We start from the raw sequence: 21882 nt of genomic DNA, 5'->3' as shown, positions 1-21882 counted from the left end.
AAAATAATCTGTTGGCTGTATTAGTTGCATGAAATAATATACTCTACACGTTTCACTGCAGGATTTGTAACGTTACTTTCTGATCACTCTCCGTATAACCAAGCTCCTATTAAAACGAAACAGCAAGCGTTTCATTATAACACTAGCGAAACGACAATATACAATATGATTAACAAGAGACAGCCCAAAATTATGATTAAAATTGTTTAAGTATAATATTGAGCAAAGATGAGACAAGCCTGTATATGAACCGATTAGTCATATTGAGAAAAAGAAAATGCATGCTTGAGTAAATTCTACTGTGTAGTTTTTAAAAATGTCGAGAAGAACGATTTTTTTATGGCGTTAAATATTACTTGTTGCAAATAGTGCAGTTTATACGAGTTTTTGTTCCCTTTGGAGTAGGTTTATTTATGTATTGTGTATGAGAAATATACAGAGTTAAGTAGCATATTGTATCTATTGTTATTCGATTTCTCCAGTGATACGCAATCCTAACAGTGACACGTATAGTCCTAAGGGATGCAGATATTATTAATACTGACGTAGACACACTTATAACAGTGATACCTATGCTACTTTAAAAGGTTGAAACACTCCAATCATAGCTTGGAGCACGAGGTCCTGAATTCGATTCCCGGTGGATGAGCCATGAAATTTGAACTCGTTAAGATGGTTTGGATTCCACTTTAAACCGTAGATGCAAGTCTCAAATAGCCTCGGTGCTGAAAACGGAAGCTAAATTTCAACAAACAACAACAAATAGCTAATTTTACTTTGGTCTGACGTCGCAATTTACTGGGACAGTTGTATAATTTTAACAATTCTTTAATCTTTCTTGTATCTTTATCCAAAAAGGAAAATATCCTATAGATAATAATTTACAAATTATAATTGTGTCAAATTTTCATTAAATTGATTTCAAATTTTAATGTTAAAGCTAACTTCAATCTTTGTGTCTTATTTGTGTTTTAATGTGTTAAAATTTAGTTTTACCGTTTTAGTATGCCGTTTTAGTATGTTATCAGAATGTCCTGTGCCCTCCCAATTAGTACAAGTACGGAGAAAATATTTTATTTGAAATAACTATAAAAATTTACTCTTGTATTCTTGTAGAAAAGGATCGAACATAAATTCTAGCTATTTTAATATAAAATCTGCAACTCGAATATTGTACTCCATGAAGGATTTGGTAATAGCATGAAATGACATTGCTAGGAGTGTCTCTCGGTCCAGTACCCACGATTCGGTCTTACCTTCCTCTAACGTCCGACCACAGCACAAGCTCATGGGATTGCGTAGTACCACGCAGGTACGTGTCCCTTTAAACGAGTGTCCATATGTATGTTTTAATCACGAACTCAAAGTGACTTTGACACTTCTTCGCTGTACAGTTCTGGAATGACGTTATACCGGAAAGAAGAAGCTGATATATGGAAGCACCTCGAATGAATGGGTCATCATTTACTTTAATAACAATCGAAATCAAATGTGTGCTTCCCCATTTCGCGAAAGGAAGATCGTAAAACTACAGAATTTGGGAGGAAACGGAATAACCTCGAGAAAACCCACGAACAAAAGCTATTCACCAAAAAACTCATATGGTCTCGGATAGAATCATCGATCTCTTGCATTAGAGGTGAGCACTAAACTAGTTTTTTTTTTCTTTTAAAGAGATTTATTCAATTCTTTCTTACCTTACACTTACAAATGTTATCGGACTCAACAACGATACAAACAGAAACAATTAGGACAGTTGATGAGTCAATGAGGACACTGGTAAACGGCTGTGCTGTACGCGTAGTCGAGCAGTCTGAAATTAGGCTGATGATCATTAGGTGAAGCCCATTGGAGATTCAAATCACTCTGAAGAGCACGGGGATTATTAACTGTTTTCTGTTTCTGAATTGTGTCCTTGTTGAGTCTAGTAATCATGATAGGTATATGAAAGAGTAAATAAGAATCGAAAAAGAGTTTTTTTGTTCCAAAGAAAAATTGTAGAACGTTCGCCCGATGAAACGAGTTTCTAGTTCGATCCAGGCTATATGAATTTGTAGTGGACAACATCATATCCATCGATTCACTCGAGTTCTCCCGTTTCTCTCTATATTATCAATTCTTTCATAATCATCTGCTTTCTTCAATCATCCGTCTATGTTTTCTTAAAGGACAGAACGGTGGAACGCAAAACTACAGATTTTGTTTCATTTTCTATTTTCACTCATGGTTTAGTAATTTTTCGTTGAAATAAAAAGCTAATATCCGGAAGTATCTTATAAAGCACAAACAAAAATGCAAAATTGGGAGGCACGGTGGCTCAGTGGTAGAAAATGAAATCTTTAAGTTTAACGTCCAACGGTTATGAAGGCTAGGCTAAAGCAGACGGTGATGAGAAATGGATGAAATTGTGGAATGAAGAATGTGAGAGGAAACGCAGAGCTCCGTGAAAACCCACACTTAGTTGGCGCGAGCTGGAATCGAACCAAGGACCCCATGCACCCGGGGCCGCGATGGCTCTGTGGTAGAGCGCTTACGTCTGGTGCGTGGGGTCCCTGATTCAATCCTGATCGTGGGTTTTCTCGGTTTCCTCCCACTTTCTCATTCCACCAATTCTTCCATCATCATTCGATAGCTTTGATTATCGTCTCCTTTAGCCTAACAGGCAGAAACATCGGACGTTAACCTTAAAATTTCATTTCATTTCATAAATACAAAGTTTTGCAACTCTTAAAATTATTTCGTCATGTCAAATACCTTTAGGGAGCAAAATCATGTAACAAGATATTGGTATTATTCTTTAATGAGTGTAAACGAGAATGATGTTTCAGCACTCTGAAAGTCATTTTAATTTTCCGTTTTTTTCTGTTTTTCTGTTTTTTTTTTTACATTGTTGTTAACTGAATTTCTTTGTTAGCCTTAAAGCAGATCAGATTCTATATCAGATTGAGATATAGAATCCCAAATCCTTTAACTCTCACCGGGAATCAAGTCCTTATTTCCCACACCAAAGGCACGTACGCTAATCATATAGCTACGAAGGAGTTTTCAAACATATTAGAATTTAGGGGCCTTATGCAGAGTCGTTCTGTTGCGTGATTAGTGCCATACTAAAGAGTTCGACTAACACAAGTTTCCTGCAGTAGTCAGGCCTTTAGTATAACGTTAATCATATGTCAAAACGACTCTGCATAAGGTCTTATATATATATATATATATATATATATATATATATATATATATATATATATAAAAGTTTATGCACAATGAATAATGAAGAATATTTGTTGTTGTTTTAGTATTTATTTTTCTGTATTTCAATATCTACACAAATGAAGGCGTTGATCAATGAGTATAATTTATATAGCTCTCACATGATAATTCTATATCCTAAATTTTTTATCGTTAACATAACTCAAGTCGTTAATTGCGTTACTTCAAAGAACTGGTTGCACTTTGCAGATTTCAGCAGCTTATCAATATATATTCTAAAGATCCCCCCTTTCAGTGCGTACTATTTCATCGAGCACATGTTACGTCTACAAAACATGTACTATTGGTTATAATCATGAATTCAAGCAGACGATACACAGAATAAACAGGAAGGCACGAAGCTTGCACAACGGAACCCCAAGAGGGACGAATCACCAGGAGTCACCTATAAAAGAGGACCATGAGACGTCTAAATTATCAGTTGACTATTGATCGCATAACCCACAATACCTGCTCCTGAGGTCGCCCTGGACGAAGTAGTATCACCTTACCTAAAATCCCTGGAGGCTGCCAGGAGTTAAAGGGATTTCAAATTACAATCTAAAGCTCTGGAGGCTGCCATGAATTAAGGGGTTCCCGTGCAAAAGTATTTCTTTCCTTCACCTTTACTTGTGATAAGGATAGACACTGAATTATTCTCTTTGTACTTTACAAAGAAGTTTTGTAAAATTTATAAATAAATTTAGTAAGGGGATAAATCCCGAACTATTATTGTCTCTACCGAAATACATTACAATATTGTTTTGCAGCGCGTTCTATGTTTGCTCGAACAAAGTTACAGTAAACTGTAACGATTACAAAGTGGGAAAGTTCTATACAGGCTCGTACTAGAACTGAGACAGGGAGGAGGGCTGAGATTATATTTAATGGAGCTTACTTACAGTCACACATACATACTAATTAACAACTGAAAGTTTCAGGTGGAGCTTACAAGTAAAGGTCTCTCCCAAAAATGGGGGATCCGAAAACTGCGCATATAATTTAGATAGAGGAGGGCCACGAAGAAATACTGGTGAAATATGCCGGGCCGACAGCAAAGGATAAATCCAATATGGCCGTCCGAAGGTCATGCCAATCGACTCTTGCAAACAACCTCTCATCTACTCCCCATGGGCAGATGGACTTAATGTTTTGCAGATTGATATATGTATGAACACTACTCATCTATTGGTTGAAATTTCGCGGACGTTGACGTATTGAACCCAATATGAAGCGCCCCTATACGCTTTGATGTCTGCCGCTATTTGGTTTTCGAATTTTACTTCTTCTTCTTCTAAACCTTATCCCAGTTACCTGGAGTCGGTTTTTCGGATCGCTGCTCTCCAACTATTTCCATTCTGTGCCATATCCACCGTGACAGCACTCTGCCGCACAGGCCGGTAGCCAGCCCAAAACTGTAGGGAGGGCTCAGTAGAAGTTAGGGGGGGCGATCCAACCATACTATAGTTCATCACCATATTATAGTTCATTTGCAAGCCTACCGTGAAAAAATTAGAGGGCCAGCAAAAATTTAGGGGGCACCCTAGCTCCCCCGTGGATACGGGCCTGCTGTCGCATATCTTCCTTTATACAATCTTGCCACGTCTTTTCCGAGCATAAATTCCCGATTTTGTTGCGAGAGTACATGTAACAACTAGATGTGAAGTGTTCATACAAATATAAATCTGCAAAGCATTAAGTGAATCTGCCCATGGGAAGTGGATGAGAGGTTGCTTGCAAAAGTCGATTGGCATGACCTTCGGGCGGCCATATTAGATTTATCCTTTGCTGTCGGCCCGGCATATTTCACCAGTATTCCTTCGTGGTCTTTCTCGATCTAAATATATGCGCAGTTTCCGGATCCCCGATTCTTGGGAGAGAACCTTTACTTGTTAGTCCCCTGGCTTCGGGCCTGAGCGTTTGACCAGTTTGCTCTATGCTATGCATCTGTCGCTTTAATGTATGAACGAGCCTTAGTTCGATAGTTTACAGCAGTGATGGCAACTTCTAACGCACCGCAGTTCAGAACAAAATAAGACCTAAACTTGGGGAACATTTTCCAGATTTTTTCCTCGCCTGAAGCCCAGGTTCACGAAATGTGCATAAGACATATATTTTACCAATATTATTGCTGTATTCTCCATTCTGCTCCTTATTTCACATATCTAGGAGGAATTAGAACTAAAGGTACGAATGTTTAAATGTAACTATATGAAGTTTGCATTTTTTCTTTTCAAAACATCAGCCCACCTCCAATGGCCTTTACTTGAAAAATGGGAATTGACTTTGAGTTTAGTGTCTCCTCCAGCAGTGGCTTAGATGAGATGTGGAATCCGGACAAAATGAACTCCTGCTGGTAATTGAGCCCGGGTCTCCCGTGTCAAAAGCGGTACGCTATCTAGTTATCAAAAAGCTCCCTTCCAGAATGGGTTTGGTAATCAAAAGGTAACAAAAATATTTTCACAGTAAAAATTATCTCCATTCAGGTATATTATGATGACCTGCTACACACTTCCTGTTACACATGGAGATAAGCTTGCAGATTCGCTAATCGTGTGCCTTTACAATCCTCTTCCTCAACTGCTTTCAATTTGCCGCGAATGAAATTGGAATCTCTCCGTATCTCCTTGCCTCGGATTAACTGTCCCACACTACAGTCAATTAGCCGGTCCTAGGGCAAAACCTGCAGCTTAGAATTAATTACTGACAAAAGATGCCAAGAAAAATCTAATAAAAATAGACCTGTCTTCCGAAACAAGGCTGTAGAATTTGGCTGTTCCCACGAAATTATACAGTAAAGATTAAGGGCAGCCTGTCTAAGAAACTGTTGTCCTGTCACTATGATTTCTGTCACAGACACTCACAAGGCAAGACGATTAGAAGGACACAGCGGAACATTAAACATCAGCAGGTACACTGGGATCTAACTATGTGGAATGATGAGAAGGTAGTCGTTACAGATCCAGAAAGACTCATCCTCCATAAGTCACAAGGGATAAGGTGTGTGCATCAACATGTAATGCAGACAGGGCATTCCGTACGGATTGCTGCACACTTCTGGGACTACATAATAGCCGCTTACCCAGGAGAAATTATTCCAGAGAAAGGGTGAATGACTAGCCAGGTTTATATTGATATCCTGGAGAACAGTTTGCTAGCATGGCTCCTTGAAAATTGTCCAGACCAAAATTAGTTTGTGTGCATAAACGACAACAGTGTCACGCATAGTCGAGACTTACCCAAGCGTGACAACAAGAATACCGAAACCTCATTTGCAGGGACTAGCCTCCACGGTCTTCTAATCTTGACCCAATGGAACATCGAGGGTGTTTCATGGTGGAGAAATGGGAGGAAACGCAGAGGATATAAACTAGATGGTTCTAGAAATTCACATTCTAGTGGTATGGCAGTACATGCAATAACCAGTGTAAATTTTATGCACTTGTTGCGAATATCCAGAAGCGACTCCATGCCGTTATTGCAGTACTCTGTGATTACATCATGTTTTGTTGACACCATCTCTTTTGCATTTCTGTAGTGAATTTGCCCAGTTTCACACAGAATGTCACATTCGCTCGTTGTTCTAAATTGTTGCCTATGAAATTGCAGATATAATAACGCACGTGATCAGAACAGCACCAGCTGCATACAGTATAATGACTTGAATGTACTCCTTTTGTTTCTCTTAAGCGTGTGCTACAGACTTTCATTGCCTCTTCCAACCAAACATAGTTATAACTAATTCAATTCTAATCTTCACCACACAAATTGATGTAGAAATGCCAGACTCACAAGCATGTGTAGATTTACTTCCTTGATAGATGGCGCATTATGTGAATTTTCTTTCTGTAACGAAAACATCTAATTTGCACCGATGTGATTTCCCACTTGTTGGAGTCAATAGCCGTCAACGGGTCATATTAAAGTAAAATATATTTTGAACTTAAATTTCAGACAAAAATACTAGAAACAGAGAAGAACAGAGCAAAACGTGATAGTTTTAGTACAGCTCAATTTTAATAGGTCAGTATTCCTTGCACAACTAACCACTTCAGCGTGTTATTTCAACACATAGGGCCCGGTATTGCATTTAACACAGGCATGGTGTTACTGGCTAGACATAGCTGGTGTTAAGCAATGTTACATTAGATGACAGTGTTAGTTTTGCAGTATGAAAATGACATAGCTCCGGTGCTAAAGAACATGGTAAATTAAGCGAAGGAACGCGGAAATTGGGTCAGCGTGATGGTGTTCTTTCATTATATAGCCTGTGCCATTAGCAATAGCACAGCTCACATGATGAACGCAAGCCACTGAGGTTGGAATATTGGTAATTAAAGCTAGAAATTTTGTGTTAAATTTTTGTTAAAAAGGGGCAACATTTTGTTTTAAAAAGGTTGCAAGAAAAAGTGGACAATTTTTAAAAAAAAGTTGAAATTCCAAATGTAAATCTTCATACAAATAATTTCAAAATTTATTAGGGCCTACATGATATGTAAGGTATCAAATTTAGTGATATAATAAAAGCACATGTCTAAAACAAGTCCCAGGACGCAATGTTATTAAAGTCACAAGCTCGGAAAACTATTAAAACAGACATTTAAGATTTCAATGTGTGTGTATGTGTGTTTATTCAGTGAGGTTGCATTTCTGGTCACTAAGTAAGGTTCGTGGTCAGTGTACGTGCCTTTGACGTGCGACATCCGGCATTAATTCCAGGTGAAAACTCGTGTGTTCAGGCTCCACGTTAAGCTGTAGGTCCACGTCTCGGTACTAAGCGGGATGCTAAGTCCTAATCAACCCATCCGGTCCCTAAGTAAATATTTGTTTCTACAAAAGTACTTAACAATACCGATTGGTGATTCATCAGATTGATATTGCCATTTCCTTTTACTCTCTATGCAATAACTCTCGCCTAACGAGACTGCACTGAGGCGAAAGTAATGTAATGCTACATACGCACCGAGTTCCTTGTTTAATTAGAACCAAATGAGGACAAGATTCAAAAAGTTTTAAAAAATGGAAAAAAGTTATGACATTAAGAAAATGTGCAAAAACGCTCTTGAATTGAAAACAGGTGCAACTAAATCACAATTGGAAGTATTTATTTAATGTTTTCTTTGAAAGACAAATTAATTTGGTAATTTTAATAGCAAAAAGTAAGGTGCACACCTAAACTTCCTAACACTAATGATAACTAATATTCGTCAGTGATAAGCGAAATCTTTTATTTCCTAAGAGCAATGACCTAGCAAAGGAATCACAGACGCTTCAAAGTCCTCTGAACCAGACAGATCAGTGGTTTAGTTGGACTGTAACGAAGCTGGAACGCCCTTTCGAAAAGTATTTACCGTAGCTATTCTGCAGTTCAGTAACCCATGTTTATTATCGCCCTTCCGGTAAATATTTTTGTTTTCAACTACATTACTGAGACAGACACATCCATACTGCAACTTTCAGCGTAATCATTGCCTTTCCAGAAAAGCATAAATATCTAGATAACTGATATTCAAAATTTATTTTGATTTAGAGCTATTAGAAAAGATTTGTGTGGTGTATTTGACATTTATACCAAATAAGGAACAACGTATTATATTTTCTGTAATCTTTCTCGAAAATAGTATTGTGAATTTGTGAATTCTCGAACAAAATTTATATTAATAGATGTGCTATACATTGTTCTCGATGTATTTCCACCTGGAAGAATTTTGAAAGTGAGGCTAAACCAAGAATAATTGACATCGGTTTCATTACTTGGATGTTCATTTTCTTACATTGTTTTTTCGTCAGTGATACCAGAACGTTTACACAAAAAAGCACTAAATGAGAGCAAATGACACTTCAGTTTGGAGTGAAACGTCTCTAAAAAAAATAGATTTTATTATTTCCGACAAAGTTAACACGATAAAGTAGTTATATTATAGATTTTTAAAAGTATTGTCAATTCTAGCATTGGAACTACATCAAGGTGACCAGAGCATTTACTTTCAAAAACGGGACGCATACGAATCGGCGACCGGGTGGGGGGGTTTCGTATATCTGACTTCCACATTGCATTTTGGGACTCAGCAGTGTTTTCAATTTACAAAATATACAAGTAAGAATGATAACACGCCGTTTCTAACTTAAGTACAACCCAACAATACTTTTAACTACTTGAACACTCAGAATTCCAACTCAATTTCCACTTGAAGCACAGAATACTCAATTCCCATTTGAACATTCAGAAGTTTCAGACACAGTGAACCTTCCCAATGAGTGCTGGTACGGAAGAGTGTAGAATTTTCATTGACCATTTATATTTTGAATAATAATTACTTGACACCTGGGTCGTTTTTGCTTAAAAACGGGACATTTAGGCGTCCTGTTTGGGGATCAGATAAAAACGGAACAACTGTGGGAAAAAAAGGGACTGTCTCGGCTAAACGGGACGTCTGGTCACCTTGAACTACATATGACTTATATAAAAAAAAAAAAAAACAATAATAAAATCTGACCAAAGCAAACTTTTATTATTACTAATTTTTGTTTCAATTTCGGCAATATTGCCTTAACCAGAAACGTTACTTGCTATATGGTGGAGTTTCGGCAAATATCATATATACCGTATGTTAGAAATTGTAACACTAAGTCTTTGTTTTGATCAGGTTTTACTTTTGCTTAAGATATTTAGAAATACACAAAAATTAGAGTTGATTTGATTTGATTTGATTTGATTTGATTTGATTTGATTTGATTTGATTTGATTTGATTTGATTTGATTTGATTTGATTTGATTTGATTTGATTTGATTTGATTTGATTTGATTTTAGTTTAGCGTCCCGTTCAGCAGCGAGGCTATATGAGACGTGTACCTACTGATTAACGTGGAATCCGAACCACATGAGCTCCCGCCGGGAATCGAACCCGGGTCTCGCACGCCAAAGGCGTGTACGCTAACCGCTTAGCCACGGAGGAGCTCACACAAAAATTAGAAGTCCAGAAAACAAAATATCTAACAATCACTTCACTTATGCTACTACAACTAATTTTGTTGTTATTAATGCTGTATTACTTGCGCCTCTCAACGGAGCTGTGTAAATTAAAGCAAATTGGAGGTTGGGATTATTCTCCGTTAGTGAACAAGGAATAACAGAAAATGAAGTAAGATTGTAGAGAAGTTGTAGATAGTGTCTGGTGAAGCCAAATGGATAGTTGGCAAAACTGTTACACGTTAATAACTTTACAATAGACGTATTGTTTTGCTCAGCAAAGTTTATACAATGGAAAATATTAAAGAAATGAACCATCAAGACTGCTTCGAACTAAGTGCCTGATTGCAGAGAGAGAAGTTGTGCACAACAATAAAAGATGCCAGATTTGGTAGTCAGTCTCCAAATTGTTATTAAAAAAAAAAATACCTAGGTAGTTGCCAATTGCAAAATTTTTTTTTGACGCAATCTTGGAAGTCGAACCTCTGAAGTTAGCGACTTTTACCCCCCAGATTGGCAACTGTCTTTCGTTCGGATTACCATATATAATAGCATTGAAGGCCACGATTTTCCTCTTCTTCACCGACTATATTCCGTTCCTCATAAACACTTAGAAATAATTTATGTCACATATTTTATCTTTTATAACAGCCATTTTAATTTACCGAAAATTAAGATTTTATATATATATATATATATATATATATATATATATATATATATATATATATATATATATATATAATGTGCTTGTCTACTATACACGAAAGAACAACAATGGTGTGTGGCTAAATTCACCCCATATTAACGTTTTTTTTTTCTTTGCCATGTTATGTAGTTGATTCCACTTCAAAATTCAATAGTTGAAGTAGCACCAAGAACGTTTCAAAATTTAACCCAACTCAGGAAACAAAGAGCTATTGTGTTAACACTGTCATTTTCTAGATACAGTACGTATTTTATTCATATGAATCGGTAATAATTATCTCAAGCATGCAGTTATTAAGAAATGAATAATTTAAACCGGAATTGTATGCTTCCAAAAGTGTGTATATTTCAGAGCGATCTCCGTAAAACATTTCATGCTTTTTTTTCTGTACAAGGGGACACGGTGCATCCTGGTTCGATCCTCAGGTAAGAAAATTTGTGGTAGACAACATCGTGTTCATGAGTTTTCTCCGGGTACTCCCGTTCCCTCCTACATTCTCATTTCATCAATTTTTCATATACCTTAATCATCCGTCTCCCTACCGTAAAGGGCAATAGTATAGGACGTTAAACTGAAAGATCATTTATTTTTTCTGTATAAGTGTCGTTTGTATACGTTTAAATGTGTATGTTATGCACCATTTATTTGAAATCAGATTAGAAGGGCCGCAGTGGGCCAGTCCCAGCTGCAGCCAAGTGGGCTTTGTGGTGCGTTGTTTTCTTGGGATTCTCAAGTTTTCTTCCTCTTTCATTCCATCATTATCATCCATCCCATCATCACCCTCTCCCTTAGACCAATGCATAATCATGGAAAACATTTCAGTTAGAGACTCATTGTCGCCACGAAGACGAAAGGGAGTGCTTTGTTCTGTAAGTGACAGAATCAGTGAGATGATACTATCAGGGCCGGTAGCCAGCCGAAAAATGTAGGGGAGCGGTAGAAGCTAGGGAGGGGGCCGATCAAACCATATTATATTTCATCTGCAAGCCTACCGTGAAAATTATAGAGGGGGGCGGCCCCCTTTGGATACGGGCCTGATACGATCCAAAACGTCTCTTCACCTTTTGGCTGAGAACACCTTTTTCATGTGCCTTTGCAGACTGTCATCGATCAGTCACACTTGTTTATCAGACCTAGGATTTTCCGATTCCAAAAAGCTGTCCGACGGCTGGAACCACTTTCGTGATCCTGAATTATCGGATTCAACTTTCTCTAATTTACGAAACCATCAGTGCTACTAAAACTGCTTCTTTCCATTCTCTTAGCAGGAAATAAGACGCAATAGAAGCAAAACAATACTTGTTTCTATGGGGAGTATCAGAATCCTTTGTCCGTTTGATATTTTCCTTCAGATCAGTCTTTCGAAAGGGAACGTTGTTTCGCAAACTATAATATTTACGTATTTTGCAATTCTCCTGGGTAGACCTGCAAGGCCTTTTGTCTTTGGTTCTGAGTTCGGTTCCCGGTGCAGACACTCATTAGAAATATTTTCACGCCAGTCACTCTGACATATGAGTGAGACTTTTCCTGTGTTTTCCTCATTCACGTCAGAATGGCACCTATCATAAAGCTCTCCAGATCACCTCCTTCTATGTTTATTTACCCGCAAAGCAATCGAAACATTTTAGATGTCAAAAATCATTACCATAATATAATATGACAAATTGAAGACAAAGCAAAAGGATCAGAAAATCTTGAATATGCGCAAGTGAATTAATTTGTTGTACAGCTTACTGTGTATGTTCATTGGAGATTTCCTTTCCGCTTAGTTCGATGCAAATAAAAACTAAAAATATAATCCGAACTCAGTTCAATTTACAGTATTGACGGTAGCGCATATGCATGCACTTTAACAGCAAGTATCAAATTAAAGTATTAATAAATATTAGATTTTAATGACTCTCTGTATAACTTGATCATTAAATGTATGTCCATCTGCTGTATGTACACAGCAGAACAATAGAAACGAGATTGATATCCAAAATTGAATCAGCAAATGAATGAATTTAGGAGTGGAGCGAGGATGAGATCGGGATGCTAGGAGCCGCCACGGTTGACTTGGTGAGGGTAGGAGTTTGAGAGACATATGATTTTTACTAAATTGTATACTAAAACAAGGTGAAATTCTTACGCCGGTGGACAATTTTGCCTCGTTCCCTTTCTGTTGGCAAAATCGGAAATGACATAACTGATAACTGGCTATGCAAAACGGACCATTTCTCGTTCTCTCGATAGTCGATGCATGACTAATGATCATGGCTATTAACATTGTAGAGAATCTTCCTTTCAGTAAGTACAACCAAGCGCACAAACCCTATAAGACAAACACAATGATTGTATCATCAACCACCATCGAGATGCATTATTGATTAACGAGTGATTGTTCATTTGCGTCATTTGGCCGGCGTGGCACCGCTAGCCCCTTAAATTTGAACAGTGTGTTTCCATATCAATGGACCGGCCATGGTGCTAATATCATTGCTGAAAGTACGGCTAGGAAAATGCCTTTTTCATTTCCGAAAAAAAAAGAGAGAAAAAAAAGAAAAGAAATTGGCTGTCTGATATTCCACGATCACGACCATCGTACTTCGATGAAAATTGCTTCAATCAGCTTCCTCACGAGGATTCTCGTCATACATTGCGGGAATTGTCGAAAGTTATGAATTATGAGCACTCAACTCTTATGTATCATTTGCGTTCTATGAGTAATTCGTGCATACGTGAATGAAGATAGGCTGATTTACAAAACGCTGGAACCTTTGCATCGACCCAATATAAGTGAAAACAATAGAGTAAAAAAGATTTACTAGGGACTGCCTTTGTTAAAATCTATTTTGTTCCAGCGAATCGATTCAAATAGCCTATTATATGATCGAGGAAACTGGATATATAAAGTATGTTTACGTTCATTCTTTAGTTCCCGACTTATTATAAAATATTAAAAGGTTTCGTTATTTACAATTCTATTTCAACCCTCATAAAATATTTCATTTCGCCATAAAGCATTTCAAATAACAGTAAGAAATGTATTTATGGCTATTTTATTATTCGTCCAGAGCAAAATATTTTAACGTACACCAATTCATTATATATTATGCTTAATTAATAAAGATGAACCAGTAATAGCTAATAAATTATGGATGAATTGATTATTTGAATTTAACGGCACCTTTGGAACGCCGAGATTATATAGAACGGTAAGCACTGTTTAAAATAGGATCCAAAACATCAATTGAGAATTTATCAAGGACAGTGCCGTTCACTCGAGACCATGTGTACGGAAAACACATTCATTAGCAATTTGACCACGAAGTACTATCGCTACTTCTCAATGGAAATTTTAATTAGCATTTTGCAGTATTCTTTCTGAAGTGACATTTTAATTTTTTACCGATATCGATGATATTTTTAATTATCACATAAGTATTATCCAAAAGTGACTTATATGGATGCACCTGAATGATTAATGTACATTTCGTTAGTTCATGGGATCCGGGGTTCGATTCCCCGTGTGGACACAGCATTTTGGGTATTGACTCACCATGATGAGGCAATTGGAAGCTACTTAAATTAAGAAGTAGCGAATTCCGGTCTACAAGGACAAAAATAACGTGATGGGAACTAATATATCACAAACTATCCATCTAAAAAATTATCCGAAAATAGAACTTACTGGCTTCTAAAACGAGGAAATGTAACATTTCTAATTCATGTGAGAAGAAATTTCGTACAACAATTTAATTTTTTTTTTTTTCATAATTAACAGAACTGTAACATCTGAAGAGTTGAGAGCCCAAGTGGTCGTCTTCACTCATTACCAAGATTAAAATACTACCATGTGTTATTGCGTTCTAAAATTTCCATATACCACACGAATGCTCCCGTTAGATGAAGTAAGATATATATGTACTATTCTTTCAAGCAAAAGCTTTCACTATACGGAAGAGAACTAGCCTTTTCTTTCTAGGTTCTCGTAGAAACTAAGATGGTATACTCTTCTTTGTATATATTACACTTTTTTCTAGCTCGTTCATTCTGCAAGATCAGAAGCTCTTAAATTGAAATTAAGCACTTTTATATTACAGCTAACAGAATGCCAGTTCTTCGTACGGGAAAATTCAGGTTTATGAAAATTATTTGAAAGATACATACAATTAAATATTTTTTTGTTCTAAAAAAATCTTTCAAGTCCCGTTTCCCCACCTTCTTTGAGAGATTACGTTTCATAAAACTTTATTTTACTGTCAGTCTAGGATACGTGGGAAATTACAAAATTTCAGAACTATGCTAAGCTAACGGTGGGAATTTGTGTAGCGGACATACATACATTCAGCTTTATATGTAAGATTTCTTCCTTTCACTTTCCTGTAGCAAAATTACCATAGAAAGAATTGTCATGACTTAAAAAAAAGAAAAAAAAAACTAACTAACTATATGTACTCATAACCATACTTGGATATGATAGTTTTAGATTATAATTGCAATGTAAATGCTTTTATTATTTTGCGCAAAAATTTTGCTATTTTTATTATTGCTGATATCGATGCATTGACAGGAGCTAAGCATTTACAGGATTTTCTGAGATTACAAGGAAGTTTAGTAGTTAATTATACGGAAGTTAAATTCAAACTAAAGCTTACCAACGCTTGCAGGTGACACTGCAGGCACAACTAACAGAACAATCGTCCACACTGCCCTCATCGTAGTGAGAATCGAACTGACACTAGTCAACAAGCAGTGGCTTGTGGCAGGTATACTGTGTATGTGAGTGTGTTTGTGGTTAGTCAACTTTCCAAATGACCCCTTGTTTCCTGCAACCAACGGGCATCAACGGTACTCACTCCTCGTACTAACACACATTGCGAGAGCAAAAGAGAACTACATCTGGCAGTTTGCCTAAAATATTTACACGTCATCTCCATACACTTTATGCGCATTAATACATCAACTATAGAAGTACGTTGCAATTTCTGTCTAAGGCTTTGATCGTAAATATAAGAATATTATTTTATTTGGGTGTGTCTGAAATTATCTTGGTGACAAGAGCTTTCATTCTCAAAAGGTAATAATAGCTTACATTCCGATATGAACAGGACTTAAGTAGTCAGATTCGTTTTACTTTATGTCTGATTGCTGTGTATACATCGTTCCTCACGTTTCACTTTAAGTACAGTTTTCCAGGATAATATTCTTCCTGTAGAAAAACTTGATCTTGCTGGGGGAAAATAAAACAAAGATGTTTAGAAACAAAAGAGAACCGATATGTTCCACTGGTTTCTTTTTATGTAATGGTTTATCGCCTAGAGGAATCGTAATGTTACTGTCTGAGAACAGAAAAATGTCAAGTGGTTTCCTCTGGCACTTAGTTGACCGCATCATGCTTATGAAGTCACGAAAACGAAAATTCTTTCTGGTTGGTTCTCAGAGTAAGAGGATAACACTACTGACAGCAGGAAATCTATTAAGATATAATCGTTTGAAATTTAAGTTCAATAAAAGAAATAAAACAGAAATCAAAGAAAGATAATTGTTAAAGGCATTTTAAAATGTTCTATTCACATCAAGTTTGGTTGTTTTAGAAAAATGAAATTCATAGTTCGTAATCCAGACAATACTGTATATTCTACATACATTAATATCGACATGTTTGTTTCATGACCATAGACAAACACTGTATATTTTAATTTTATGAAGAACAGAAAGGAGAAGGAGAAGAAGAAGAAGAAGAAGAAGGAGAGAGAGAGAGAGAAAAAAATGAAGACAATTCTTTTTTAATTTAATATTTTGTAACAAAAGAAACCTTAATATTTCGATGAATGCCACGCCAATTCCATCTGTAAAAATATTACATTTGCACTGCGCAACCAAAAGTTTGATTGCGTATATCTTTTGAACCAAGAACGATAAAGACATGAGACTTGAAACAAATGTAAGCGTATTCTATGCAAATATTTTCGAGATCATGACCAATGTTTGAATTTGTAACATTTTTATGTAGTGACGAAAGAAAGTACCGAAAGTGTAAAATAAAAAATGTACAAAATGAAGAAAATCAATATTCAATTGCAAAAAACTGATTTTCTGCGGGTGAATTCCTATGTATATGTACAGTATGCAACAACATTTATCCATTGGTGCGAAAGTGTGACCAATTTGATGCAGTGTTGTCATGTATTTTTCCCCGCTCGCAGTATCGCTAGATCTTCTTCCACCAGCGTCTTCACGATACTTATTTTGTAAGGGAGTAAGCTATTTTAGGCCTCTATTACACACCAAATTATTAGCTTGTGGTGACTACTTAGAGCAAATCTAGAGGTTTTTTCAAATCTCCTTAACAATAAAACGTTCCTATTCAAATCAATTTGGGCTCTGTGAGATACTGAAAAGTCATTCCCTAACAACATGTCTTACGAAAATTCACTTAGTACGCGAAAAGCATGATGAAATGTTCTCCTACTAATTTTGAAACATACAATTGCTATCTTGTTTATCAAAAGAGAATTCTGAGTAATTTCATTTATTCGTGTATCGATATTCAATACCTTAGCCTGAGTGAAACTAAGTCCTCTCTAATTATTGATATATAATACAGCATCAGCATTCTCATCTTCAATCAATAATGGCATTAAGATCATATTATTTATTTATTTATTTAACAATTACCAGATACAGCTCTGAGGCCATTTTATACTAGATATATAACAATAACAGCAACAATGGAAAGGATTTGGAAGGTATCGGCCAGGGCCTGTTTTAGTAGGTACCATCCCGGCATTTGTCTGGTAGGATTGAGGGAAACCCTGGAAAATCCCAATCAGGATGGTCGGCAGCGGGAATTGAACCCGCGACCTCCCGAATGCGAAGCCAACCCTCTACCACTTGAGCTACTTCGCTCGGTTTATTTCGTGTAGTAATGGAGGATTTTACAACATGACCCTTATTTCCTAATACAGTGTTATCTGTAAATGTACTTCCCACATTTACAGACATTACACGTTTAAAGGAAGGCAGCAAAGAAACTTTATGCGCTGGAATTATTCGTAACATAGGGCCACCTTGAAATAGTCGGCTCCAGGGCCCCATATAGTGATGAGCGCAAGAGTCTTGGTCTTGCAGTTTTTGCAAGAGTCTTGCATGCAAGACCAAGAGCAAGAGCAAGACCAAGACCAGGAATCCCGATACAAGACCAAGAGCAAGGCCAAGGGGTGCAAGATCAAGACCATACCTGCAAGACCAAGACTCTTGCGCAAGAGTTTTGCACAAGTACCGGCACTACTTGATTTCTTTTATATAATGGAAGAAAGAAGGAGATAGATTTCTTGGCTTCATTAAAAAGGTGCTGGAGTGAATGTTCCCAGTAGTTTATGCAATCCGTGTGAGTCGATCTGCCCCTGTAGCTTATAGCAACAGTATGTCCTTTTCTGAATTGGTTGTTCACGTTTTCTGTAGATATTACTCGTTTTGAAGCCACACAGGTGTCATCTTGCACCATGTGAGCTATTTTGGTGGACAAACACCGTGTGCGTGGGTTTTCTCGGTATTTTTTCGTTTCCTCCTACTTTCTTCATTCCACCATTTCAGTCATTTCTCATCATCACTGTCTCCCTTAGCCTTGGTGCACAGTCGTGGGACGTTAAACTAGATACTTCATTTCATTTCAAAGCATAATAGTGGTGTTTTTCTTCCAAAACTAAATAGAAATGTAGTATTGAACACCATAGGTGTCGACTACATGGGTATGGCCTTGGCTCCGAGACTCAAGCATCCGTTGGAAATTTTCAATGTGTGCTCATAAAACTAATATCGAAATAACATTTTCGTGACATTGACAAAAACTTAGTGCATGTGACCGCAAGTTTGATTTCATGGGCGGATGCTTATACATTGAATAATTGTTTATTAATATAACATTTAGCCTCCTTAGGTATACGGGACATCGAGTATTGAAAGACATAACATTATACTACAACAATAAATTTATATTATAAAATTGAAAGTGACTATTTTTGTGACTCCTAATCTCTTGAACCAGCCGACTGATCTCGATCAAATTTTCAACATAGATGAGGTTTGGGCCTGGGAGTGTTTTCATCATTTCACTTTGACGGTAAAACTTAGGTGAGGGGAAAGGGGGAGTTATAAAATAATAAATAAAACTTAATAACTCTTGAACCAAACGACCAATCTCGATCAAATATTTAACATAGATGAGGTTCAAGCCTGGAATGTTATCTGTCAGTTCACTTTGACGGAGCAATGTAGGGGAGAAGGAGGGGGGAGATGTACAAAAATCAATAAAAATAAAAATAAAAATGACTAAGTTTGTGACTTAATAACTCTTGAACCAATCTCAATTAAATTTTAACATGTATGAGGTTCGGTCCTTTGAAGTTTTTTTTAGAGTTTGTTTCACTTTGATGGTAGAACCTAGAGGAGGAGGAAGGGAGGGGATATATATATATATATATATATATATATATATATATATTATATATATATATATATATATATATATATATATATATATATATATATATAGATATAGATATAGATATAGATATATAATAAATAAAACTCAATAACTTTTGAAACACCTGACCGATCTTGATCAAATTTTCAACATAGATGAGGTTCGGACTTGGATTGTTTTTTTTTTTTTTTTTTTTTTATCATATCACTTTGACGGTAGAACTTAGGGCAGGAGGAGGGGATGAAAACTGTTCAAAAACAAATAAAATGTAATAACTCTTGAACCACCCGACCGAACTAGATCTTATTTTCAACATAGATGAGGATCAGACCTGAGGTAATTTCTGTCATATCACTTTGACGGTGCAATTTAGGGGAGGGGAATTAAAGATATTTAAAAATGATCGAAAATGACCGATATTAAAATGGAGTCTGTAGTTTTAGGGGTCGTTAAGATAAACACTGACACTTCCGATGCTATTTAAATCCAAGTTCAGCCCCGTAGCTTGGCGGAGGGAACAGAAGATATATTTAAACGATCGAAAATGACAAATAGGTCTATTATTGTTGAATCCATAGTTTTCCAAAAAGAAAAAAAATGAAATGAAATCTTTTAGTTTTAAGTCCCACTGTTATGCCAGTTAGACTAAAGGAAACGGTGATGATGAGAAATGAATGAAATGGTGGAATGAAGAAAGTGGGAGGAAACGGGAGAGCCCCGAGAGAACCCACGAGCACTGTGTTTGTCCACCACAAAGTCCACACGGCGCGAGCTGGAATCAAACCAGGGACCCTAAGCACCGGAGGTGAACGCTCTACGACTGAGCCACCGCGCCCTCCACCACAATTTTCCAGTTCGCTGAGTAGAATACTGACACTTCCGATCCGTTTACGACCAAATTCAGCCTCGTAACTTGGGGAGAGGAAAATACATAATAATGATCAAAAATGACCAAATATTAGTGTTGAATCCATAGTTTTCGGCGTCGCTAAGGTGAACAGTGATACTTCCGATCTTGTTTAAATGCAAATTCAGCACCGCAACTTGGGGGAGGAACAAGACATATGAAATTATCGAAAATTACCATTATCAATGTCGAACTCATGGTTTTCGAGGTCATTGAGATGAACAATGACACTACCGATACCGTGCCTCGCAACATGGGGGAGAAGGAGATATATAAATTTATTGAAAATGGCCGATATTAGTGCCGAATCCATACTTTTTGTGATCTCTGAAACGAACAGTGACACTTCTGATGTCGTTTAAATTCAAATTCAGCCCCACAACTTGGGGAAGAGGAGGAGAGAGACATATAAAAATAATCGAAAATGACCGATATCAGAGAGCGCTTTACTAATAGTAAAAAGTGACTGACTAACGAAATATATTATTATTTAAGTTTAACCCAACGAAGTGGGTAATTGATACTAGTAATCCATATTCACAAATGAGACTTCAAATAACTTGGAGTTTGATTCCGTTATTTTGTATTTCCAATACAGGTCAAAAGTATTTATATAAATTGAGTTTACACGAAAGACATAGACAGTTGAATCGTTTTCAGTTTTCACTCAAATTATTCTAAAATAATAAGAGGTTTGATTATAATAATTATTATTTTAATTTTCTCTCTCTTTTTTTAGTCAATATTGCTAAATATATCATCATCTTCATAATAGCTATTCTGCCATTATTGGCAGGTCACTTGCTGCAACTGAGAAGCTTCGACGTTCGGTGGTCCTCAGCTAGTCTCTTCGTCTTGACGTAGCAATTTTCTGTTTTAATACCTTCCTTCAACTAGTCTCCTTCGCTCTCTCCCTCTCTTTTCTTCCACAATACCCTTCAGCACGTCCCTCATAATACAGTTCCTCCTCAGCCAATATCCTAACCAGGTCCTCTTCCTCCTCTTAACAATATCTAAAATTCTTCTTTTTTCCTTACTACTAATATTTTTTAACACCTTCTCATTCGTTGTCCGTTCAACACAGCTAATTCTCTCCTTTCTTCTCCATGCCCATGTATCGAAAGCCTGCAATTTTTTCATCACTTTTGCGTAATGGCAATGTTTCTGCCCCATAGACTACATATTGGAATCAATAAAAAATCTCAATATTTAATTGGAAGTTTGATTAATACAAGGATTAGCTAATCGTGGTTAAAAATAAAAATCTGACGCCTTTAGGGTGTGAATATAATTTTGCAATTAATGGTATTTCAATAATTTGTGCCGTCTTGATTTTCTTTCATGCGTCTCAGGTGTAGCCTCCCCAGTTTGGGAACCAACGGAGTGTTGGATCTGTTAAAAATATAAACAGATTACGAAACGTTGTGATTTAGGCATATCTTACAAGTAGTGAAGCGTGGGCACCCATTAAAAAAATAAAGGACATCACCTATGTTGTACACTATCATCATATTTACACAAAGTTAAACTATATTACATTCAGAAACATACATTGTATTTCCGTTACTATTGACGC

The 21882-nt window shown here is 36.7% G+C and overlaps 1 protein-coding gene and 1 long non-coding RNA gene across 4 annotated transcripts in view; one reads left to right on the top strand and one right to left on the bottom strand.

Moving 5' to 3' along the window:
• Positions 1-15803, bottom strand: part of obst-A (obstructor-A) — a 65833-nt gene extending 50030 nt beyond the window's left edge. For 2 of the 3 annotated variants that reach the window (XM_081765622.1, XM_081765623.1), the window contains exon 1: positions 15570-15803. In XM_081765622.1, the coding sequence (XP_081621748.1) occupies positions 15570-15630 (61 nt within the window). In that variant the 5' untranslated portion in view covers positions 15631-15803. The remainder of the gene's footprint in view (positions 1-15569) is intronic. The other variant, XM_081765624.1, reaches the window with a different exon arrangement.
• The window catches only part of LOC145690588 (uncharacterized), a 160079-nt gene that overhangs the window by 18909 nt on the left and 119288 nt on the right, over positions 1-21882 (top strand). The window lies entirely within an intron of this gene.

Source organism: Thermobia domestica, chromosome 7 (genome assembly GCF_964235325.1).
Source record: "Thermobia domestica chromosome 7, izTheDome1.hap1.1, whole genome shotgun sequence".
Taxonomy (NCBI): domain Eukaryota; kingdom Metazoa; phylum Arthropoda; class Insecta; order Zygentoma; family Lepismatidae; genus Thermobia; species Thermobia domestica.
The sequence above is the reverse complement of the archived record's forward strand: the minus strand, read 5'-3'. Positions and strand labels throughout refer to the sequence as shown.